Raw genomic sequence first — 26,609 nt, forward strand, 5'->3', positions numbered from 1 at the left:
TTATCACCAAAACACCATATATCATACTCTCTGGGACAGTCTATTAAGGAAGACTTTATCAAGAAATGACAAGGTACCGCTTACATCCTATTGTCTGACTCCCTTTCCTTAATCCCAATTCTTATCACATATTTGCAGCATTCCATCCGTGCATGTATGCAATGTTTTTCTGCCAGGATAGCACAATTTCCAGCAAACTCTTTTGATTAGTTAAGACCTGCTTCACAACCTAGATTGTGGAAGAATTCAGGTTTTGAGAAGATTGTGCTTAAACAGGTATAATATTTCAAATGCAGGCATGATTAATCCTTAGCTCTCCCTTGTCCTTCTCATAGCTGCTTTAATCATTAGAGTGTATTTTTGACAATTACAAGATGTAGATGTAAAAAAGTTTCTTCAATTTTTAAAGGATAGTTGTCTTATTCTTCTCTCTGTTTAAAAGTAAATAGTGCTTCAAATGCACTCAGAACCACTTCTGTAAATTACTTATAAAACTCAGGAACACTTTGTCCTCAGAGGTAAGTCTAGTTCTGTTTTTCTTAATGTATATTATCCTGACAGAATATTCTTTATTTGTATCTGAGCGAGGATGGGTTCATTATTGAGGAAATGCAGCACAATTTTCAGTGATAATCCACCAAGGAGAATTCTGCCTGCCTTGTGAAATATTACTTGTTTTTAATGCTACGGGTTGTCAGTACAGACTTGAACTGTCCAAGTGTGAAGTACAGCTGCACTTCACATTCACAAATCCCACAAACCGATCTGCCATACAATGTCTTGTTTATTCCGCTGACTCCTTGCACTTCTTCTTGTTGCTCATGTTTTAAAATCTGAAGAACTGGAAAGAAATGTTTAGGTGTGTTTACACCTCGTCATTCTGCCCAGCTTAACTCTTTTTCTGCAATTGTTCCTGTTCCTTTCTCTTCTGCTTCTCCTTCTGTTTTTCCAGCTTCTCCAAGGCTTTTCTTTCTTTCTCAACTGCTGTGTTCATGTCTTTGATTTTCCTTTTGATAGTCGCTCGATCCTGTGAGTTGATAACTCCCAAAGCCTGGGCAAAACAAGTAAAATAATCCTCAAATTCTAGTTTATAGGACATGATGAGCTTTTAAATTACTACAAGCCTCAAAAGTATCAGGGCTAAATAGAAGATGATTCAGCTAATCCCTCCATTAATGTAACTTTTCCATCTTAGTACTAAATTACCTTTTAAAATGCTCTAATCTTTTTCAATCTAGAGCTGATTGGTAGAGTCTTCATTTGGACCAGCCAGATGGGCTACTGTGCTTTTTCTCATGCCACCACATATTTTAGTGCAATATTCTAAGCACTTTTCTCTACATAATTAGTGGCTGTTTTGATTGTATGCTTCAGCATTTTATGTCTTTGGTCATTGGCCTTTCTTTCTTTGCTTAATTTCAAGTTACAGTCTAGGCTTATCTTAGGGAGCAATTACTACTTCAATAAAATGCTCCCTTAATTCTTTCTTTCTGGGCTGAATAGTTTGACTTCTCTCTAAACATCTCTTAAAGCTTATTCCCTGTACAGTTGGGATAAATCTTCTTGCTCTTCTGTGCCGTCATTCTAATGCTCATGTATGTGTCTGGGTCACAATGAACAATATTAAACTAGTAGGTTTGATTCCCCAAGCAAGGAACATTGTTTGGGAATGTACAGTCCCCTTGATATTTAGCATCTACCCAAATCAAGGCTTTCAGTCTGCTCTTTGCAACCAGCATTCCCTGCTTCTCACATGGAGCACCGCTCGAAGCTTTGCATGAGCATTTTGGAGAGAGCACATCCTGAGTGAGTCACAGACATAGCGAGTGTGTGTGTCTGGGAATTTGGAGCACAATGGGAATTCAGTGTAGAGGGAAGATGTGGTTTGTAGTTTGTAAAGTCATTTTTGTGGTTTATGACTTGTAAGGGGCTTATAAGATTAAGTAAGTTAAAGATTAAGTCATGGCAGATGAGGTCAGCTGAGTGCAATGTGTGACCTGTTATATCTGGAAGTAATGGACCCTACTAGGGTCCCAGCTGACCACATATGCAGAAAGTTTATGTTTATGAGCTCTGTGTTTCTGAGCTTGAGCAGTGGCTGGTTACATTGTGGCACATCCATGAGGCTGAGTGTTATGTGGATAGCACGTTTAGAGAGGTGGTCATACTGCGGCTCATGGAACTGGAGGAAAAATTGGAATGGGTGACCACCAGGCAATCAAAGAGAATCAGGCATGTATTGCAGGAGACCCCTGGGGTCTGTTCACAGATTGATTTTCCATTTTGGAAATTCTTGAGAGCTGGTTCATCAAAGGAGGACTGACAGAGCCAGGTTTCTGGCACACCACAGCATCCTTACTATAGAGGAGAGGAGGATGAAAAAAGTAGGAATGATTAGTGATAGGGGATTCATTATTTAGGGGAACATACAGGCATTTCTGCAGCCGCAAATGTGGCTCCAGGATGGTATGTCCCCTCCCTGGTGCCAGGGTGAGGGATGTTACCAAGCAGCTGCAGGGCATCCTGTAGGGAGAAGGTGATAAGACTGAGGTCATGAAACACATTAGTACTGATGATATTGATAGAATGAGGGATAGGGTCTTGCATTAAGAATTTAGAGATCTAGGCAGTAGACCAAAGAGCAGGACCTGAAAGGTTGCAATTTCTGGATTACTCACAGCGCAAGTTAGCAAGTACAAAAGTAGGAAAATTAGGCAGATGAATGCATGGCTCAAGAGTTGAGGATCTTGGAGAGCAGATAGAACCGGGCAGTGCGGGTATGCACAGCTTACATACCGACATTTACCATAAACCCACCATGAAACAAACCCACTACTACAGCCACGTGACCTTCCTCAGCTCCTGTCTTCACCACCATCTGATCCCTCAAGGCCTATAGGTACATTTTAAACCTTTAAAATTTGGACCTACCTTTGATGCTCCATACTCACAACAAATTCAATGCCTCCAGAAACAATTCTCTCTCTGGATTCTCCTCTCAACCATCTCTGCAATACACCGGCACCTCCGCTCATCCCACCCCCAGCTCAAGGTCTCCCTTTCCCATACTTGCGGAGGACCTTTACTCTTCTATGTTCGACGCAGAATCCACACACTCAACAAATGACTTTTGTACTTCATATCGGCCATTAAAAATCGTAAGTTTACAAGACTCTCCTCCACTCACCTCCAGCTGGATAACCCACTCAGCATTCACAATCCGTGCCCTGTTTCTGGCCAGCTTCAGGCCTCCCACGCTGCTGCCACCATTACTCACGTGCAGACCTATCCTGCACTAGGCCTCACCAGTCTGACGCCGCGTCAGGTTCTGGTCTGGCACCCACGCCTCTGCAACCATTGACTGGGATCCACCTTTGACCTCCGTCTTCGCTCCGGATGACTCCACAAACACTGTCCCGGATTCCACCGACGACAGGACTGGGACCTGCCTTGACTTCCCTGTAACATCCGCCTTCACTCCGGACTCGGGCCGCTGTCCAATCAACACATGGACTTCTATCCCCAGGGTCACTCCTGAGTCCTACTACACACCTGCAACGAGCCAGCACACCCCTCCCTCCTCATTTGTCCACCCCCACAATACACCCTACCCCTCCACCTCTCCTCTCTCCTCTCGACCTCATCCCTCCCACACTCCTCTCCCCCATCCAATCCTCCATCCTACTCCCCAGCCCACTACCCTCCCCCCCTCCTTCCCCTCCCACAACCACTCACTCCCATCACACCACGTCCAACTTACACCCATCACAAGCTATTGCCCTTCCCCCTCCCCTATTTCAGCCTCCTTGAGACACCCCAAAACCTCACCCACAAACCTTGTCGCATATTCACCATTCCCCTGGACCTTGAATTCTCTGAGGCGAATGGTGTGTCCTTAATAAAGGGCTCACGTTTGTGCTCCTCCGCCCCCACTTTGGTGAGTTCTGTGCCCGCCACGATGTTGAACTCTTCTTCTGCCACCTCTGTATCCATGCCTTCTTCTTCAATACACATTCCCAACCACCCTCTGAGGACCCCTTCTCCCACCTTTAACCTTCCTCCTCCTCTTGGATAATCCCTGCCAGCCTTTTACCTGTACTGGACCTCTTCATTGCTAACTGCCAACGTGACATCGACCACCTTGATTTCTCTACCCATCTCACCCATTCCAACCTCTCCCCTTCTGAACGTGCAGCGCTCCACTCTCTCCGTACCAATCCCCGTTTCACTTTCAAACCCGCTGACAAAAGTGAGGGGGTGGTAGTCTGGAGGACAGACCTCTACATTTCAGAGGCCGAACGCCAACTCTCCGACACCATGTCCGATCTCCCCCTTGACCACAACCCCACTATAGCCCATCAAGCCACCATCTCCCACACTGTCCATGACCTCATTGCTTCCGGTGACCTCCCCTCCACTGTGTCCAGCCCTATAGTCCCCCAGCCCCACACTGCTCGGTTCTACCTGCTCCCCAATATCTACAAGCCCAACCACCCCGGCCAACCCATCGTCTTCGCATGGTCCTGCCCCACCGCACTCATCTCTTCCTACTTCAACTCCATTCTCTCCGGCTTGGTTGAAGCACTCCCCACCTACATCCGGGACACAAATCATGCCCTCCACCTATTTGGTAACTTCCAGTTCCCTGGCCCCCAGTGCGTCACCTTTACTATGGACGTTCAATCCCTACACACGTCCATACCCCACAAGGACGGCCTACAGGCCCTCAGTGTTTTCCTCTCCAACAGACCCATCCAATCCCCCCCACCAATACCCTCCGCCACCTCGCCGGTCTAGTCCTCACCCTCAATAACTTTTCCTTCAATTCTTCCAACTTTCTCCAAATCCAGGGGGTTGCCATGGGCACTCGCATGGGCCCCAGCTACGCCTGCCTGTTTGTTGGTCATGTCGAACTGTCCCTCTTCAGTAAGTACAGCAGTATTGTTCTCCAACTCCTCCACTGTCACATCGATAACTGCATCGGTGCTGCATCCTGCACCCAGGCTGAACTGGAGCAGTTCATCAACTTAGCTAACAACTTCCACCCTGCCCTCAAATTTACTTGGTCTATCTCAGACAACTATCTCCCCTTTCCTAATCTCTCCAACTCCATTTCCAGCGACAACTCACATACTGACATTTACTATAAACCCACAGACTCCCATAGCTACCTAGCCTACACCTCTTCCCACCCTGTATCCTGCAAAAACTCCATCCTATTTTCCCAATTTGTCTGTCTCCATTCCATTTGCTCTGCTGAAGAGACATTCCACTTCCAAGCATCCTGGATGTCCACCCTTTTCAAACAACGCTTTTTTCCTCCCTCTGTCCTCCAGACAGCCCTCCACCGTCCCTCCTCCATTCCCCGCTAACCACCACCCCCCCAAACACAATAAATAGAGGGTCCCCTTTGTCCTTACTTTCCACCCCACCAGCCTCTGCATCCAATGTATCATCCTCAAACACTTCTGCCAACTCCATTAGACCCCACCACCTGGAACATCTTCCACTCCCCATCCCTCTCTGCCTTCCGCAAGGACCATTCCCTTCGCAACTCCTTAGTTCGCGCCACACTCCCCACCAACCACTCCAACCCACCCGGTACCTTTCCCTGTAACCGTAAAAGATGCAATACCTGCCCAGACACCACCTCCCTCACCTCCATTCAAGGCCCTAAGCAGCCCTTCCAAATGAGACAGAGCTTCACCTGCATTTCTTCCAACCTAGTCTATTGCATCCAGTGCTCCCGATGTGGTCTTCTCTACGTCGGTGAGACCAAGCATAGACAAGGTGACCGTTTCACTGAACATCTCCGCTTGGCCCATAACGACCAGCCTAACCTCCTGACCACCACCCATTTCAACACCCCGCCCCACTGTCCCCCCCGATATGTCCATCCTTGGTCTTGTCCAGTGTTGCAGTGACTTAGAATGCAAATTTGAAGAACAACATCTTATCTTCCACCTGGACAACCTACAGCCCGGAGGACTTAAGCTTGAGTTCTCCAATTGCAAATAACCTTGCCACCCATACCCTGCCTCCCCTTCCAGCGCCAACCCCTTTCTTCCATTCCACCTTCTGACCCTCCCTTCCAGCCACCAACCCGATTCATCCCTCCCATCGACCAACCAGGTCCTACCTACCACCAGTGTCTATCTATCACCACCATTCTGCCTCCACCCCTTCCCCCCCAACTCTTTATCTGCAGCTCCCCCTACGCCCACATCCAGTCCTGAAGAATGGTAATACCCGAAATGTTGACTGCTCCTTTCCTCCAGATGCTGCCTGGCCTGCTGTGTTCTTCCAGCCTCCTGTTTGTCTACCCAGAAGACTTGTAAGTTCCCTTTAATCACAGAAGAAAGGCATCAGGGAAACAACCTCATGCATTATTTATTTTCTCCAGTCATATTGCTTATTGAAATCGAAAATAGAAGGCTCCCACAAGCAACTGAAGAGGAAAGTATAAGACTGTGAAGCATGAAGAAATAAGCAGAAGACCTTCCCTGGTTATCAAAGTCCCACTTTCAGCTCTACACCCACCAGCTTACCTTCAGTTTGCTTCCATCCAAGTGCAATAATTGTTCACCATCAACATTGCCAGCGGTGAAGTCTGATACATAATGGTCCATGTTCAACTCAGTCAGCCACTGGCAGACTTGCTGAGTTGTCCAGGTAGAAACAAGGCAATAAGGCTGTCCTTCATCAAGAAACTGGTATGTGAAACAAATGGCACACAATTATTTGACATTATAATCTCAGAAATGTACCCAGTGAGGATAAACAAGCTTTAAAAGTATGTTACTCAGGTGTTGAATACATCATAAAAGTGAACTAACAATAGTATGTTAATGAATTTCGCCACTTGTCTCATCTACAAAAGACAAGTGCATACTTTAAAATAGAATCAATTCTGAAATGTGTGTTTTTTTTTTACAGAGCTTCATGGGAATATGTGGTGTCACATTGTGGAATGTGATAGGATGTGTAAGTGGTCTGAAAAATAAATACTTGTAAGATAAATATTGAGCTGAAGTAGCCTCCATTATAAACATTTTTGTTTGAATAATGATAAGGCACTTAAACGAAGTATTGACTTTTACACAGATTGATGCATTCAGTAGAATAATGATCAGGTTCTGTAGTACAGTATCTAGAGAGGATACAAATCAATGGATCCTTCCCTTACTGAGGCTGATTGAACCTGAATCAGTGAACCTGATTAATTAGATTCTTCCCTCATTGAGTTCATGGATTCCCTGCTCACTAAAACAGATTTCTTTCACTGTAATGAAAAACATGATAACAGTGGAAAAATGGCTCTGCAGTTAATAACACACTTTCCTTGTACTGAAAATAATTCCTGATCAATATTTGACTAAAGGATGTGAAAGCAAGCCCAGTGTTTTCAAGAAATTTGTACAAAATGTTGTTAATACAAAATGAGATCACTGTGTGATGTGCGTTAATTAGCTGAAGAGAAGATAGAGTCAAGTGTGACTTCACCCCTTCCATTACATTTATAGCCTTTAACCTGTTTTGTACACACCACTAATTGGTAGCATTGGACAAACATCATGAGAACAAGGAAAGTGCCTACCTTTTCTAGGAACGCACCATCAAATCCAATATCTAATACCTCCAAATGTCAATTTTAAAAAAATATCAAATATGAATCAATCATGAATTTAATCCTCTGCGATGTCTGTTATGACCTTTCTCAAAGGACATGGAATAATCACATTCTATTGGACTTGCATTCCAATGGGGCACAATGATTTGACTCAAGTGTCTGGAATATCATGCATTCGATTCAAAATACAAAGCACATAAAGTTCATTCCATCAAAAGTTGATGCAAAACCATCCTATTAAGGAACGTCAATGTAACTAGATTTGAATTTTACATTTTAAATAGTCTGACTCTCACAGTTATTCGATATATCTTTGCAGAAATAAATTGGTTTGATCGAAGTTTACTGCCGTAAGTTAATGAAATCTGTTTGAAGTGCTCACAAATCACACGTCAAATTCTGGTCCTGAGTTTTAAATCACGCAAACTGTACTGAGTGGATGCTCTAAATAGTTGCCCAGCAACAGTGACTCTAAACTATACAGGTTTGGTTTTGATTTCTCACTCCTTGATCATCATGTTATTTTTAAATTCTTTTGCAAAATATTGAGATATTAAGGACACATGCTCATTTGGAGAATATACTGTGTTATAAACTAATTATCTGCTGTAACACTCTGCCTTTACTTAGTGGTACCCGATGTAAATATTCTGTGACCACATGTACATCTGAAAAACAATACGCTTTCTTAATTGTCTCTAACCCCTCACGTCCCTACCAGTTTAAAAGAAAATTTCTACTCATTTTTGCACTTCTTCATACTATGCAACACTCTTCAGAAAGTGTGAAGGAAACAATCATGTGAACATACGTTAAAGGAACAAGAGTTGTCCACTCAATGTTTCAAGTCTGCTCCACCAATCAATATGATCATGAGTGCTCTGATTCTAACCTCAATTTTACATTCATGCATACCCCTGATAATTTTTAATCCCCTTGGTAATCTTGAAACTACCTACCTCTGACTTAAAAATGTTTAAAGATTCTGCATCCCCTGCCTTTTGAGGAACGGAATTCCAAACACCCTCAATCCACTGAAAGGAGAAAAAGTTTCTCGGACTGAGGCTCTGAAAGCTTGTGTTTTCAAATAAACCTGTTGGACTATAACCAGGTGTCGTGTGATTTCTGACCTTGTCCACCCCAGTTCAACACCGGCACCTCCACACCATCTCTTACTGTTTGCTTTAGCTGGTGAAAATGGTGTTGTGGAATCATTGGGAGCAAGAAGCATGACAACAGACGGGGTCATTCACTTCCCGCAATCTTGTGTCTCGGTTCTGTGGGAAGTCTTTCATTAGCTAACATGTATCAATCCAGGATTGCAAAGCACAAAACGTTACAAATTTGATACAGAATTGTGAGGGAATGCAGTGATGTATGTACCAAATGGTTGCGTTATTGTGAAGAAAATTATGCAGTTAATTTGAGGGAAAATGTATATTCCTAACAAACTGTTGTGACCATCATTTTAGGAGGTTTCTCTGAATTGCCTGCGGTATCAATTTAGCCTGCTCCAAGTTTACATTGCAAAAAAGACCTCTCCACCTTCCCTTCAGGCTAGAAAATGAAGATGCAGCAAGCTTTGTTGTCCACAAGAATTATATAATTATTCCAACAGACTGCAGCATCTTTTGGTCAGAGCTTTCCAGAGCCTAGATTAGTCTTTAAATTTCCCATCCAGTGGAAATGCTCATCCATTTGTTATGATAACCATCAATGATGGCGCCACCGCCTGGCTGTGTTTGTTGCTGTAGCTTCTGAAGAGATCAGCAACAAACATCAAACTACTTTTTGAATTATCCATTTCTTAATAATATCTGCACACACTGACTGTTACTGTTTGCAATCATCATTTTTTGACAGGCTGCAAATAAGTGAATTCCCCTTTATTCCTTTCCTTAGTACCAGCTTTAAAGATGAAATCATCTTCAATTAGATGCTCTTTCCTTCTTCCAGTGCTATACATGCTAGCTGGCTGTTTTACAGTTTTCTGTTTGAAAAAAGGTTGAAAGGCTCAGCCCAGCAATTACAGACCAGTCAGTTCAAGATAATATGAGAAAATATGTGGTCATGCACTTTGGCAGCAAGAATAGAGGAACTGAATCTTACTTAGAGAGAGAAAATCTGTAGAACATGGAACATAAATCACAAAAAAAAGCTAGCATCCAAGTTCAGCAGGTCATAATGAAGGAAAATGGAATAGAGGTCTTTATTTCAAAGCGAATGTTGTACAAAAATAGGGAAGGTTTTCTACAACTATAAAAGCACAAGTCAGAGCACATTGGAATATTGTGAATAGTTTTGGTCTACTTATCTAAGGTAAGATATAGTTGTCACTTAGAGGCAATCCAGAGAAGGTTCACTAAGCTGGTCCCAGGTATGGAGGGACTGACTTATGAGGATAGGTTGGCCCTGCACTCATTGGAGTTTAGAAGAATGAGAGGCAGCCTCATTGCAACATAAGTTTCTTAGACTGTTTGACAAGATAGATGTTGACAAACAGAAATTGCTGGAAAAGTTCAGCAAGTCTGGCAGCAGATGTAGAGAGAAATCAGAGTTAATGTTTCGGCTCCAGTGACCCTCCCTCAGAACTGGTTCTGCTATGAACCTTTGTGGCACATCTCTGATCCATTTGCAGGACACTTCTGCACTGGCAACTATCATTGTCAGGCTGTTGCAAGGACTCTGTGCTCTCATGGATATAAATTCAGCTCACAAACTGGATCAAATTGGGCTCTTCACTCACTCTCATAGCACTCACTGACTCGGAGCACATCTGGATGCGCACACCATCCCTGCCTTGCATTGCCTTGCTTTTCCGCACTTTGCCCCTTGTAGTCTCAAAACAGCCTCATATTACTTCTGTCTTGCCTTGCCATTTAGCATAAACAAAAGTCCAGGAAGCTTGTCACATTGTCAACAGTCTTCAATCAAGTCAAGGGACACAGTCTTTGCTCAGGGGCATCTTAAGACAAGGACAGCCTCAAATGCCAGTCCAGAGGCTTGGACATGGTCGGTCAGCTACTTGTATGGGACAGACTCAGGATGGTCTCCACATGAGGGGTGAGGAACTGAAGGTCGGGTAGCCCACAACCTGCTTTGACTCTGTCTGCCCTAATGTGGCATGTTTTCCTCCTGCAATGACAGAGAGAGAGACAGAGAGACAGGTATTCAGGGAGGTGAAAGTGATGGCACAGCTGTAACCTTTGGTACTTACGGTTTGGAATGCAGTGCCTGGAATTGATGGTACCAGTTGCAGTTGAGGCATTCAGAGGGCATTAGATGATATTTTAAATTGAAACAATGCACAAAGGCAACAGATTGACACTAAGTTAGAAAGCAGAGAGCTAATACAGACACAATGGCCTGAGTCGCCTCGTCTGTGCCATAACAATTCTATAATTCTGTGACTTTATTACTTGAACATCAGCTGAAAGCGCCCAAATGTCAGCTATCATCGCCATAACAATGCAGCATAAAAAAATGCTCTGACCTCATTGGCTGGTACATCTTTCTGAATTTCACTTAATTATAAAAAAAAATTGTATCAGGAAGCTGTGTTGCTGTAAGAGATCGATTCTGCGTTCTCTTTTGTTTGTCATTTATATAAATGATTTGGATGAGAATATAGAAAGCGTGGTTAGTACGTTTGCGGATGACACCAAAATTGGTGGCCCTGTAGACATAGAAGAAGGTTTTCTAAGATTACAAAGGAATTTTGATCTGAATTTTGGGCTGAAAAATGGCAGATGGAATTCAATCTGGATAAATGCGAGGTATTGCATTTTGATACACCAAACAAGAGTAGGGCTTATACAATTAATTGTAGGGCCTTGGGTGGTGCTGTAGATCAGAGGGACCTAGGGGTGCAGGTACACAATTCTTTGAAGTTTGTTTCACATATAGACAGGGTGGTTAGGAGTTGAGAAGTCATGTTGAGGTTGAACAGGACATTGATGAGGCCTCTTCTGGAATACTGTGTCCAGTTCTGGTTGTCCAGTTATAGGAAGGATATTATCAAACTGGAGAGGGTTCAGAAGAGATTTGCCAGGATGTTGCTAGATAGGGAAGGTTTGAGTTATAAAGAAAGGCTAGATAGGCTGAGACTTTTCTCACTGGAGCATAGGAGGTTGAGAGGCAACCTGATAGAAGTTTATAAAATGATGAGAGGCATAGATAGAGTTAATGGTAGTTGTTTTGTCTCTAGAATGAGGATTTCAAGACTTGGGGGCACATTTTTAAGGTGAGAGGAGAGAGATTTAAAAAAGACATAAGAGCAAATGTTTTACACAAAGGATGGTGGTGTGGAATGAACTTCCTAAGGAAGTGGTGATGCAGGTACAATTACAACATTTAAAAGACATTTGGATGGATATATGAATAGGAAAGGTCTGGAGGGATATGGGCCAGGACCAGACAAGTGAGACTTGCTTAGTTTGGAATTATGTTCAGCATGGCCTGGTTGGACAGAAGAGTCTGTTTCTGTGCTGTATGACTCTATAACTTAGTGAAAAAGAATAAAATAATGAATAATAATGGAAGAGTTACTTTGCAGCTTTACACCTATGAACCAGTTACTTACATCAGCCTTTCAACAACATTGAAGTGCCTTGGCACGGCCTGAAATAACTGACCTGGCATGGACACACTGCCACTTCTAATTATATCTCACTTTACCTCCCTTCAGTTAAGTCTTCAATTTATTTCACCTCATTTTGAGTAAACCATCGAGCCATTCTTAGGGAGATCTTCTGAAACTCCTCTTGCCCACAGTACAACCTTGCCTCACTCAATCTTCAGATTCTTCCGAGGATAAAAACACTGTCTTCTCTGGGTGTCCATCACTGTTACTATATTTGATCATGTTCTCATGTGGGCTGTTTGGGTATTGATTCAATCTCATAAGACCACAAGACATAGGAACAGAAGGAGGCCATTCAACCCATCAAGTCTGCTCCAGCATTCAATGAGTAATCACCGATTTAATGATCCTCGACTCCACTTTCCTGCCACTTCCCCTTAACCCTTGATTCCTCTCTTGATTAAAAATCTGTCCACCTCAGCCTTGAATAGCCTTAATGACACAGCCTCAACAGCCCTCTGGGATAAGGGATTCCACAGATTCTGCAGGAAAAATTCCTGTCATCTCTGCCTTAAAGTCCAGACCAAATGTCTTTGTATCTGTTAGTCAATGTTCATTGTTACACTATACATGATAGCTTGGAGCTGTACACTGCTCAACCTCATAACTGGGGGCAAACACACAACTACTGAGGTCCTTATCATCACTGCCTACATCAGTGATGTATTAACATAATAATTAAACTCTATCACAGTAATAATAACACTGGATTAATACACTATGAACCATAGGAAACATAGCAATAAAAGTAGACGGCTTACAATCATAGCTCATTTTGAGTGAAACTTGTTGCTATCAACCAGAGCAATTGTGGTGCTTTCCTGAGATCAGTAAGCGAAATGTCAGTCAGGGATGTGGAGCTGGAATTTTAACCTACACTGGAGCCAGGTGCACAGATGAACCCATCTACCAACCTTGAGAACACAAATAAAACATCATAACAGCAATTGAAGTGAACACTCACTTCATCCGAGGACAGAGAGAAAGTGTGGGTAGGTGTAGCTCTTGATTCAGCAGCTGAACTACTAAAAATTCTGGGGCTTGCACTTCGTGGGCTGGTGTCTTCACTCAGTGTGGATTCCTGTGTGTAGAAAGATGTATTTAAATGACATTCAATTCTTGCATAAGGGCTTGCAGTATAGTTTCAAATCCTAATTTGTGATTGAAAACAAATAAACATAAAACGTTAGAACTTTTTCATGGGTGCTACTACGTTGGTCACCTTTCCAATATTCATTTTCATCACAGTCAATGGTATTGACTATAAGGTCATTTGTATGATACTGAGTAATCCAATACCCTAACTTTTCAAAACCATTGGAAAAATGCTGGTTTTGCTAATATTTATCTAGATGCTTCAATGGATTTCTATTTTGCAATTTTACTTCGAACAAAGGCATTCTTGAATTAAAGGCAGAATTTGATGATTAGTCATTTCTTTCAACATATTTCTTTGTCACAAATTAATAGTTGTGACACAGCATTTTTTAAATGACTATTGCTGCCCATTGCCACAAGATCACTTAATTTGAATAATTTCAACTAGCATCAGACTACATTGCCTAAATTACAAAGACAGAAGACATCATTACTGTGTGCTGTGACTCAATGCTGTATCGGACATAATTATTCAAACTGTCCCTATTCACACAGCTCTGAATCAAGAACCATACATTACCATATTCAGGAGAACAAAGTTAAATTGTTTTCCTTACTTTAATTCTATCTAGTTAAATGGATTCCTCCAACCAAACAGTAGTAGCCTGAAGAACTAAATGCTGCAGACTTTGTTGTTCTTTTTAATTCCTGTTACAGTTCTTTTGCAGCACTGTTTAATAGAATGTGTTTGACTAATTTCAAAGTTCCTTAATTATGGACTCAGAGCTCTGAAATCTCAAATAAATTAGGAATGACCTGAGTTAAGGAGCTAAAATGCACATTTGGCAGCTGTTAGAAATGGTAAGCCCAGCAAATAAAACTACATCTGTAAGATTCTGATGCAAAGCATACTATATAGAAATCAAAAGCTGAAAATTGAACTGCCTCCAATTTGGAGAACAATCCTTGTACAGGGTTACATGCCTAATGAGCATAGTAGCAGCAGTGTGGTAAATTTGTCAGCTGGCTTCAATAAGATATTACAAGCCATTTTAGAATATATTTCATGATCTCAGAGGCTGCTCGTGGATTGTTGAATGGCAGCATTTAATGGGAATGTGGGACAGAGGAACAACTGTAAAGAGCATCAAGCTATCAAGGACAAAACCTACTTTTTAATAGGGATCTTGAGAAAGCATTCCTGGTACACCTCACTCCACAGAAAGATAACTTCCCTTTCAGCTTGTAGCCTGCTGCATCCCTTTAACAATTGATTGCCTTTGCTGAGAATATGAACAAACTATCTTACAGTTCAACTTGATGAAAGGTACGCTCAGGTATGTGCTCTGAAGGCCTAGAAATTATCATAAATCTATACGGTAGCCTCTCACTTCTATCACAATTTGGCTCATATATCTCCGACTATATTATGCACATTAGGCACCCGTTTTACACCTTTTATATTGAATGCAGGCCACCAAATTTCTAGGTTCAGGCATCTAGTTCCTTTCACGTAAGAACAATCACAAAAGCTTATGGAGAACTTGTATAAAATCCATAGTTATATGTTTCCTTGTCACCAAGTTTTGCATTTGTTGACACCATTAAGCAATATCCTTCATGGGATGGCTTAATAATGAGTGATGTTTGAAACAATAAACCCATCAATTATTTTAGAACATGTTTTGACATTTCGACATTTGCCAAGAAACCAGCAAAGTATTGTTAAATCCCTGCCACTGAATTTTAAATTCCTAGAATATTGTAACAATTTTTAAACAACAGGAGGATGCTTACTGTAGGAAATAATGATTAGTTTATCACTCGGATTGATTGAAATTGTGTCCTATTTCACTTTTTGGTGTGCGATTACAAGATTACATCCAGATTGCTTCTGATCTTTGGTTCACTCAATCAGAAAATTGTGCCCATATGTTTGCATCATTAGGCTGGTTATTCAAAAACATGGTATCATGATTGGGAGATAAGACTTCATATCCAAAATCATAGCAGGAAAATTTAAATTCAAATTCATTAAATCTGGAATGAAGAGTTAGTAATTGAAATTATGTCATGAAACAACTGGTTGACTTTAGAAAATACTTGATTCACTCGAATTCTTTCAGGCACAATATCTGTCCTCTTCACTTGGTGACTCCAGACCCACAGAAACATTGTTGACTCAAAGTACCACGTTACATTTTAAATGCGGATTTTCTAATGGGAATACTTTAATTTATTGTGAAGAGAAGAGGACGAAGCCTGGGAAGAGCTGAGGTTAAAGGACCTTGGAGTCCCTATTGACTCATCTGTGCATTTCAAAATGGCCTAGCAAGCAACTTAGTCATATTCAAGAATGAGGCTCACTGCCACTGTTGTCAATTTCTTTGGCCTGAAGGCAGGTCCAACACTCAGAGCCATAACCTGGACCACAGCTGGGCTGGGAAGCGGGTCCTAGAACTACTGCAGCTAGAATGGTGATTGAAGCATATACTGTTGTCATAAATAATTGATACTGGGCATCCAACCAGTTCAGCCGACAGACCATCTCAGAAGTCTGAATTACTGTGGCAACACATACTTTTACAGGCATGTTGCAGGCTGGAGCAATGGGCAGTGATGGTAGAGACTCCAAATATTTTTCCATCACATGGCTGACCAGGAATCTCACCTACTTTTACCAACTGCCATTGGTAGATTTTAGACGGATTTACAAGTTGATACTCAATGTGTTTGGCTGCATTATGAATGCATCTTCCTTGGCCGTGAAGTCTTGGACAGGGGCTGTCCCTGGAGATACTTGGTTAGGGGTAAGGAGACTATGAATTGTGTCGCAAAGCCTCCACTGCCAAGGGCAATTTGGAATGGTCAGTAAATGCTGCCTGGCTTTACCAGCAATACCAACATCCTGTGAAAGAATAATATATACATTGAACAACTCAGGGGATCAAAATTAGCAGCACACAAGATTGTTTACAATGTGTATAGTTTGTCTAGTAAGAATCTCAATCTATCAAATAAAAGAACTAAAAGAAACTGTATTTAATACATCTAGAACTACAACATAATGCAGAAAAAAATCCAATAGCAATACCAGGTTATTTCTTATACTTTACTGTGAAGCATCTTAAATTAAAATTTCTAATCCAGTGAAAACAAGAATCCCACTAACATAGAGGCTGGCCAAAAGTATCAATTGCAAACTAACATTTTAATGCTATTATCACAGCTACTTTGTTCACACACTTGGCCACCTTTAGTCTTTGCTTCTCGATTAATCAGCATATACTGTTGCCAGTCATTCTAAACTTTGAAAGGGATTATGGCATCAAAGTGCAAGGCAACTCAATCCCCTGTATGTCAAGCATGTACATTGAAGTCACAAAGAGTGTAGGGAAGAGATTCCTTCCGGGATGCATGACTCCAAGTTCCTTTAACCTCAGCTCAACCTCTTCTCTTCACAATAAATTAAAGCATTCCCATTGGAAAATCCGCATTTAAAATGTAATATAGTACTTCAAGTTGAGCTCAGTGAAATAACAGCAAAAGTCATGCCTCAACCACCGCAGCCCTCTGAGCACTACAAGCATCATTATGCAGGCAAGGAAAAGCAGCAACTTTTAATAACAGCACGCAAAATGACCTGCTCAATGTGTTTTTCACATACAGTAGACCATGGTGCACCCTTTGCTAGAATTGAAGTAGCAGCAGTATTCACAAGGGATAGCTTTAGAATGAAAATACAGTCAAAGGAATAGCTGTATCCTTCTGAACCCAGAGCTATCAGGAGATGAGCTATTAAGATTTTCACCAAATGGTGCAGGAGACCCACCCAAAGCCAGAGTGGTTCATTTTAGCACACATGGAATGGGTTTGGATTACATCATTGGTTCCTGACTTTTCACTAATTTTCGCTAAGAGGAGATTGTGTAAAATTGCAATGACCACACACCCCCACTCCCCACCACCACACCCCCAACCCCGCCCAGGTCCACGCCAGCAAGGAACAGGGACAGAAAGAAGGAAGAACTTCCATTTTTATAACCCTACGTGTCATTTAAAGACAATGAAATAATTCTGAAATTCAGTCATTGACTGAACTTCAGAAGTAGAGAGAGCACGTACAGCATATTTTTAATTATTTAAAAACTGCCTTTTTTAGGGTGAGAAGGAGCCGACAGTCACCTCTATCCAATGATTCCAATCCTTGATAGTAGGAACTGCAGATGCTGGAGAATCCGAGACAACAAGGTGCAGGGCTGGATGAACACAGCAGGCCAAGCAGCATCATAGGAGCCAATCCTTACTGTTATTCTTAAACCTGCACTGCAGTGAAACCCATAGTCTGCAGCCAACCTCTTCCCAATTTAGGGGCATCATGCAGTTGAACCTGTTTAGATCCTGTTTTTGGTGAACAGCCTCTGGGCCATGAGGATTTACACTGCCACCCATCACAGATGGGTGAGGAGTTAGTAAGCGCTAACCAAAAACTGGACCACAGTTAAAATCAAGCCCATGGAACCTAAATGGAGAAGACACAATGAACAAACAGAAGGAAATCACAAATAATTCTAATATTGCATTTTTGGAATCTATTAATCCAAAAATGATTGTTGACAATATGATTAGATAGATGCTTTAGCAGTCAATAACCCACTCAAGTATCACTTCTAAAATAGCAAAAGAAAACTATGATATACAAGTGTAAGACATTCACATTCTAATTTGCCATCAGTAATTCTTCTGCTTGCAATTCTTTAACAGATGTGTGACACTTAGCTAATTATATTGAGCGCTTTATATGGCACTGTTTATAGAAACTCCTTCCATTTTTAATGAGATCATGTTAATTTATTTTGGAATATTCATGAAAGCCATTATGTAGGTTTAAGACTGGTTTCAAATTCCATTCACAAGTTGTTGCAATGCACTGCTGTAATTTCATTGTGCCATGCTAATTTTCTGTGAACTTGTAAATTCTATTTGAAATTTTTTTTTGTTAGTTACTACACTGCACCCTCCTCCCCACAATTTGTTCCTTCATGCTGTAGCAAAATCTTTGAATTATGGACGTGGGAACATGTTCTCCAACTGTAATTGTGGTTGCTAAACTAGAAACAAATACCTTCTACTTGATACATTAATCTTTGTCAATGTCAGATGTACAAATTACATCTCCTCCCTTAATACATGTATACAGGTATTGGAACCAGTGATCCGATTGTAAGTATTGCTATCAGTTAACCTCTTCCTTCTCGAATTTCCTCCGATTAAGGAGCTTCTGTCCAATAATCTGACTGATGATTGCTTTTATTCTTCAATAAAGTGTTTTGCTTGTAGAATTTTTTTTAACCTTAATTGGTGTTGTATATTTATTCTTTTACGGAATATGGATGTTGTTCACAAAGCGTGAGTTTACTGCCCATCCCTATTTGGCCTTGAATTGTGTAGCATGTCAAGCCAGTTCAGAGGGTAGTTACTCTTAATCCATTACCGTGGCTCTGGAGTTCAATGTAGGCTAGACCAGGTATCGACAAAAGATTTCTGGCCCTAAAAGACTTTAGTGAACCAGATGCATTTTTATAATAACTGATAGCGCCGTCATGGTCACCATTACTGAAACTCCCTTTCAATTCCAGATTTACTTAATTGAATTTAAATTCCATCAGCTGTAATGTAGGATTGGAATCTGTGCCAATAGAACATTAGCCTGGTCCTCTGGATTGCTAATCCAGTAACAGAACCATGATGTGGTTACTAATGGAGTGATAGCACTACACCACTGTCTTCCCCATTCCACGTGTCCATGAAGCAATGTAGAACTTGCATTCACTTTCCACCACAGGTCTGATAAGGAATCTTTCCCAGTCTTATCTCCATACATATTTCTACCCTGTTAATTCTATAATTCAAATTAGAATTGTGATGGAATACAAATATCTTTGTTTTAAATACAAATGATTAATTCAAAATTCTGACTCAATTATGTCATTCATTAATATAAATCCTTCTGGTACTACTTTGTTATCCACATCCAACCAGGTCATTGAGCTGTATACTTCAGAATTTATGGTCTTTGTGTGTGGATGTTTTGTTGGTATAAGTGTTTGATTTAAACTTTCCTTCATTGTTTGAAGAGAAATGTGTCCAATTTCTCCTGAAGTTTTATACAAGGATTTTATAATCTGACGTATGTGAAGTTTCATCAGATCACCCACAGGTCTGGGGCTGTCTGCTCATATTCATAGAATCCCTACAGTGTGGAAGCAGGCCATTTGGCCCATCAAGTCATCACTGACCCTCTGAAGAGCATCCTAAGCAGACCGACTCCCTAACCTATCCATGTAACCCTGCATTTCCCACGGCCAATCCACCTAACATGCATACCTTTGGACTCTGGGAGAAAACCAGAGCACCGGAGGAAACACACACAGACATGGGGACAACGTGCAAACTCCACACAGACAGTCACTCAGAATCGAACCTGGGTCCCTGGTGCTGTGAGGCAGCAGTGCTAACCACTGAGTTACCATGGCACCTTATTAATTGCTATTTTAATGGTTAAGAAATTGTGGTGGTACATGCTGTCAGCAGGCTATGGTGGCATAAACTTCAATAATTATCCATTCCTTTTGCTTAAATATGAATCAAGATAAGTTATACCATTCACAGGTTCTGGAATGGGACACAAGAGAACATTTTGAATGAATGATATGTTTCATGTCATTTAATCATTATTCTCCTGTTTTCCTCAACCTCAGAAAGACCAGGAATGTTTTGCCAATGTCCTGAGCAACATTTTCCTTCACCTAACATGATAAGAATGGATTCATCTGTGCTAACACACTGAACATAAAATATAATTTGTAGTCGTCATTGCTGTACATGTGAAGCCTTTCATAATAATGCTGTAAATAAATGTCATATAAAAAGCAATTTTGTTTTTCCTTAGCCTTTCACTTTGGAAAAACAACAGATTTATTTCTCAATGGGTAAGTTAGAAAAATTAGTATCAGCTTAAATGTACTTTGAAAACCAGATGCATTGAGCTATGGTTTTTTTCCAGATTCACTTCATATTAGTTTTGTTGCATATCAGGACCCATCACTTGACACAAAACGACATAGCAGTTGGTCAAGTAAACTATTACTACATCTAGGAAATTAATGTATCTGCAATATCCAAATTCATCAATAATAATAAAGTCAATCAAGGTTCACACTGCTGCCTGCTCAATGTCATGCAATTTTGAACCACTGGATCACTCTTTTCAGTGAAGGCAAGTGATTTGGTCCCCCGTGATGGATCCTGCAATTGCTGTAATTTGTGCAATTTGCAACTTGAATTTATCAAATTTTGCACAAAGAAACCATAAACAGTGAGAATGATTTTTCTTTTTGAGCACACTGTGGTGATAAATCATTTGTTCTGTTTATGGCACACTGTTGAATCAAGTCTAATCATTCCATTCATGTAACTTGGCTCAACATTGCTGACTACAATCTGTCAGTCTTAGCTGACCATCCAAAAAGCTTTAATTCATCTCCCATCATGACTGGAACTAGCATTTTAAAATCAGGATATTGCAATTTACTTTTCAAACATAAATTTGCAGGAGTTGGGGTTTGGCCAGTGTGAGTAAGGACCACTGGGGTGTGCTGGGGTGGTGGACCATTAACTTGACTCGCCTTAATGATACTGATGTGATCAGATCGACCGTCTGTTTTTGGCACAGCCCTAGTCTACTTTCTATTGACATTGTTGAACAAGTGCTCAACGCTACCACTGATGCTCAGTAGCCAGTGATCTTTCTACAAGATGTGTTGCAAAAATTCTCTAAGCTCCCTTACACAGCACCTTCAAACCTATGGTTGCTACCATCCAGAAGGACAAGGGCAGAAGATAGATGGGAATATCACTACCTGCAAGTTCCCCTCAAAGCCATCAGCACCCTGACTTAGAAATATACCACTGTTCCTTCAGTGTCACTTGGTCAAAATCCTGGAACACCCTCCCTAACAGCATTATGGATGTGTCTACACCAAATGGACTGCAGCAGTTCAAGAAGGCAGTTCACCACCTCCTTCTCAAGGGCAACTAAGGATGGGCAATAAATGCAAGTTCAGCCAGTGAACACTTGGAAAAGTCATGAAAGATTGGAATGCAGCTACTCACTTAATCAGGAAGGCTTAAGGGATGCAACCCTTTGAATATGAGATGTATTAAAGTAAAAGTATGTTATGCTTCAGTTGTACAGGCTATTGGAGAAACCAGATCTTCAATACTGTATGCACTTTTGGTACCTTTATTTCAATACATTGCCACAGAATGAATGGGTTGTCTTATAAGGATGGGTTGGACAGCTTGGTTTGTGTACTGGTGTTTAGTAGAATGAGGAGTGACTTGATTTGAAGCATACAAGGTCCTGAATTGTCTTGACAAGATGGACATGGGAGGGATGTTGACTCTTGTTGGTTAGTCTGGAACTAAGGGGCACTATTTTAAAAATAGGGGTCACCCTTTCAGGACGGAGATATGGAGAAATATTTCTCTGAGGCCTTTCTGACTTTCAAACTCTCTGCCTCTGAAGGTGGTGATAATTGAATATTTTTGAGAGGCGAATAGATTCATTTTTGGCCAGGGAATGGAGGGTTGTTGTGAGTAAGTGGGAATGTGTTATCCAAAATAAAAACTGATCAGTGAAGATTGTGTTGAATGGAGGAACAGGCTTGAGGGACAGAATGATCTACTTTTGCCCCTGTTTTGTATATTTTTATCTTAATAAAATTATGATTATAAGGATTTTTAAGTGAAGTTGATAAATTTATTAAATAAAAAAAATTCTGGTTGATTGGTACATAAACCAAGAGAGCGCTGCCAGTGTCAGAACCAAGACTTCTGATCACAACATAGCTCGTTGATTTGGTAGTTAACTTCTGTGGCTAGTTTGAAGTTTAGTTCTCTCAAAATGCTGAAATATATTTTCTTGATCTGACTACACATAATTGAGTTTGCAGTTTGATTTCATTTGTTTATGGATTACAGTGTGAGGTGGTTGTCTGCTGCAAAATTGACATAGTATGGGAGAGGCAAAATTACCTTTCTTATGTTCCTAGATTATCATTGCATCCTATGAGAAATTGCTCCTCATTTTCTCTTTTATATCGTTTTGTGTCTTATTTATCGGCATGCCCGGTCTCTCAGAGGGGAGTCTGGACCATTTGGCATTTTAAGATTTGAATACAGGCCACATGCCATTTGTTGCTGTTGAAGTGTGCTCAGTGTTTTAGTAAAGTTTTTTATGGTATTTGTTTGATAAAGTATTTAACCAACTCTCTTGAATGAACTCAGACCTTCAAAACTATTTATAAAATCCAAACTTGTTTCTAATGGGCTAAAGTCATATTCATTCTACTTGCCCATCTAAGATAGCACTAATAACTATTAAAAGAAAAAGGAAAAGCATTTCATACCAACTTCCACAACTTCAAGATCACCCAAAGCGTTTTAAAGATGAAAGGACTCACTACTGTAATGTAGGGAAATGCAGCAACCAATTCATTGATATCAAGTTCCAACAGATAGCAATGTAATAATCTTCAGATTATCTGTTTTTTTACGTTCAATTGAATGAGGGATAAATATTTGTGAAAACTCTCTAGGGCTGACTTCCTTATTCTTCACAGTAATGGCATTTGGATGATTTATTTTAAGCTGAGATAGCAGATGGGTCTTTGAATTAATATCTCATTCAAAGGACAGCATCCTTGGCAGTGTAGCACCCCTTCAGAACTATGCTGGGTATCAACCTAGATTTGTGTTATGATGTCAGGAAACATTGAAAGCATCATACCATTTGATGTAAGCATTTAGACAAAACTAATGGATGAGTTCGTCATACAATGGTGCACAAAAGCAGTAAAGAATGTTACTGGGAGTACAACAAACAAAACAATTGTGATGTAACCAATCCACAAAGCACTCAAATATTATTTTCAGAATGTGCTTCTTGCAAAAAGTGATGAGGAGAGGGATTCAGTTTTTATCTATGGATTTCACTGGCTGTGCCAGCATTTGTTGCATGTCGCTAATTGCTCTTGAGAAGGTAGTAGGTATGATTTGGATGGAGCTCTTGAGTTGAGTAGCTTTTTGCACGCATTCATAATGTGCAATTATGCATGGATTAGGCACAGGATGGTTAGTTATCTTTAAATTCAGGTTTTTGTACTTAAGATGGTGCCAGAGAATGGCGACTTTGTGCACTTTTCACTGTACTCCTGTACTTGAGTCCACATGACAATAAAACCTAATTCTAGTTCTGTTGACGTAAGTTTTCCATCAGGAGGGCTACATTAAAATAGCCCCCATTAAGTCAAGGATCAAGGAATGATGGTGCTTCTCTCTAACTTGCATTTAACATGCTTCATAAATACTGTATAATTCAATACAATATTTATTTAATGAGTTTGTAACATCTAGCCCGATAGCATCAAATTTCATCTGATTTGTATTCCTGGAATGTACAAAGTGTTACAAGGCTGTCAACTAGTCGTAAAGTTGTTATGCAAAATGATTTTGGGGAGTCTCAAGCCATTTTGAAAAATGGAAGAGCCTGTTGCACAAATTTGTCTCAGACTTTGGCAATTATGTAATAATTAATGCCAACTCATTCAGAGAGGTAAGAAGATGATTGTTGTGGAAATAGAAGATGCCACATTGGGGCTGAAGATTGGGATAGAATCAGGAGGAACAGAATAAGGAACCATACTGTGAAACTGACTGTATTAGGTTGAACTTGTAATGTTTGAAGCTAATAGTAAATGCCTCAAATGAAAAGTATTCCATGTTCTAGAGCTAACATATCTCATTTCAATAAGTACAAAAAAGTCAAAGTTCGATCAAAATACTTTAGCTTTATTCTAGCTATAGGCCTTGTTCTCCTCAACGTTAAAAAATTGGAATATGTTGTGTATACTTGTCCTATAGTTAGACATTCACAAAAGGAGACAAGACATCAAAGTTTAATATATTGTAATCTTCAGACCTAGGTTCTAAGAAAGAGTCTTGACAAAAGGGACACCAATTTATACAACAGGGAAAAGATGGTGCTGATTGATTGGCCATCATTGGCATGGAGACAAATCTTATTTCTCAGACGAGGTAGGAGACTCTGATTGGCCAAGGTATTGCCATGGCAATGCAGCAGTGATTAGCAGTCACCAACATTTTTTTTCCTAATGAAAAAATCTGCAATGTCTTTATGAATTCTTTTTGCCTACAGTTTTTCTTGCAGTGATGCATTTGTGCATAATCTACATATAAGCGTACAGGACCCTGTTTTACATAGGCAAAAGTAATTTAAATCTTTATTTGCATCTTTTTCAATGATAAAAGAGTATTGGAGACTGTGTTCCTGTAGCAACACACTGACCAATCAGAGCATACCTGTCTGGCCCAAGAATTAAGATTGACAGTTAACTGCTTTTGCTGCATCTCTATTCCAATAATGGGCCAATTACTCAGAACCCTCTTCTCACGCAGTATTAATTGTTATCCTATTATTCAGGACAAATTCCTGTGTCCTAGTTCCGAAGAGTGCAAGATGAAAAGCTTTGATTTCTTGTCTCCATTCAGAAATGTTTATTTTCTGTACTAGTATGCAATTATTTGTATTATAGTAATCACTGCCTTTGAAACAGAATAATTAACGAGAATAATCATAAATTTGTCTGGGTTACTCGCAACTGCCAGCATCACATCACTTACTTGAGAACTGCTTTGAACAGTTGCAGTGCACTGTGAAATTCATCAATGCTGTTTCATGGAGAAACATTGTAAACCTAGATCTACAATAGAGGAATGAAGTGTTTCTGAGGCATCCTGAGCAGCGGAGGACAGCTGACTGCATCTGAGGAAGTCAAAAAAGTAAATGATATTTGTTTTGCAAATTTTAAAATTGAGCTTTTGATTGATTTCGCTCATTGTGAATGCCATTTAACATTGAATTGCATCACTGCAGGTTACAATGGAACAGCATTCTGGACACACATAGCATTTCCACCACATTATTGAGGAAAGGTGCACGAAGGTTGTACATACTCTTCATTAGAGTGCCACTTGGATATGACTGGCCAAATATCAATGAATATAAGAAATAATAAGGTGTAGAGCTGAATGAACACAGCAGGCCAAGCAGCATCAGAGAGGTGCAGGAAAGCTGACATTTTGGGTCTGGACCCTTCTTCGGATATCAAGTCTTGAAGAAGTGCAAATAAATCTCTTGTGAAAAGACAGTGTGTAATGAAAGATTTCTGAAGAAAGGTCCAGACCTGAAACGTCAGCCTTCCTGCTCCTCTGATGCTGCTTGGCCTGCTATGTTCATCCAGCTCTGCAGCTTGTTATCTCAGATTCTCCAGCATCGGCAGTTCCTACTATCTCTGAATCAATGAATACAATCAATGTTTGTTTGAGCTGCTTCCATGGATTCAACCCTATTTCATTCTATCTTAATTAATCCTGCTTCCCATGAGGTCGGGCATTGACAGTCTGCACTGTCAGTGAGGCTATTCTATTATGTTATATTTAGCCTATTCTGAATCTGCTACATCTCTGTCTTTACTTAATGTAAGAGTGACAAATGCCTGACTCTCAGGAGCTCCAATGAACTCTTATTTACATGCAAACACAGAAGAATGATTACAGCTGTCTAGTAGTTACTCCATTGCTCTTTTCTCAGAATCTCGATTGCGTGTGCCTGCAATTATTTTTCATTAAGAGGTCACTAATGTTCACAACACAAAGACAACACAGCTGGGGATTGTACAATTTTTTTTTTGTTCTGATTTTAGTCATTTTGCCTCCTTTATTGTGTGAGGTGATTTACTTGAGGTAATCTCCTACTGCTGGAGTCAATTCTGAGTGCTCTCAGATCATTAACCTGACACTGGAATGATTCTGCAATTTGTATGGTGGTTTGCCACAAAACTGTCTCCCATTGAAGTGCTAATTTAACTGGACCATTAGTCAGCTCGCTGCTGTCCAATCACAGAAAAGTACAGACAAAAACATCATGATCAAACAAGACAGACTCGAACACTTGGGCTTTGTTCCCCAGTCAATCTCAGTAAGTAGCACACATTATCTAATATCAAGTCTTGCAGAAATGCAAATAAGTCTCTTGTGAAAAGACAGTGTGTAATGAAAGATTACAGATAGATGGAATGTATGGGATTATTGATT

At 40.5% G+C, this 26,609-nt stretch overlaps 1 protein-coding gene across 1 annotated transcript in view; it reads right to left on the reverse strand.

Moving 5' to 3' along the window:
- Nucleotides 1–798: 798 nt before the first annotated feature.
- Nucleotides 799–26,609, reverse strand: part of samd14 (sterile alpha motif domain containing 14) — a 158,891-nt gene continuing 133,080 nt past the window's right edge. The window contains exons 7-9 of the mRNA XM_048614501.1: nucleotides 13,237–13,353; nucleotides 6,549–6,710; nucleotides 799–1,051 (exon numbers count right to left, since the gene is read on the reverse strand). Coding sequence (XP_048470458.1) covers nucleotides 890–1,051; nucleotides 6,549–6,710; nucleotides 13,237–13,353 — 441 coding nt within the window. The 3' untranslated portion in view covers nucleotides 799–889. The remainder of the gene's footprint in view (nucleotides 1,052–6,548; nucleotides 6,711–13,236; nucleotides 13,354–26,609) is intronic.

The sequence above is a fragment of the Rhincodon typus genome, chromosome 30 (genome assembly GCF_021869965.1).
Source record: "Rhincodon typus isolate 14 chromosome 30, sRhiTyp1.1, whole genome shotgun sequence".
In the NCBI taxonomy this organism is placed as follows: Eukaryota; Metazoa; Chordata; class Chondrichthyes; order Orectolobiformes; family Rhincodontidae; genus Rhincodon; species Rhincodon typus.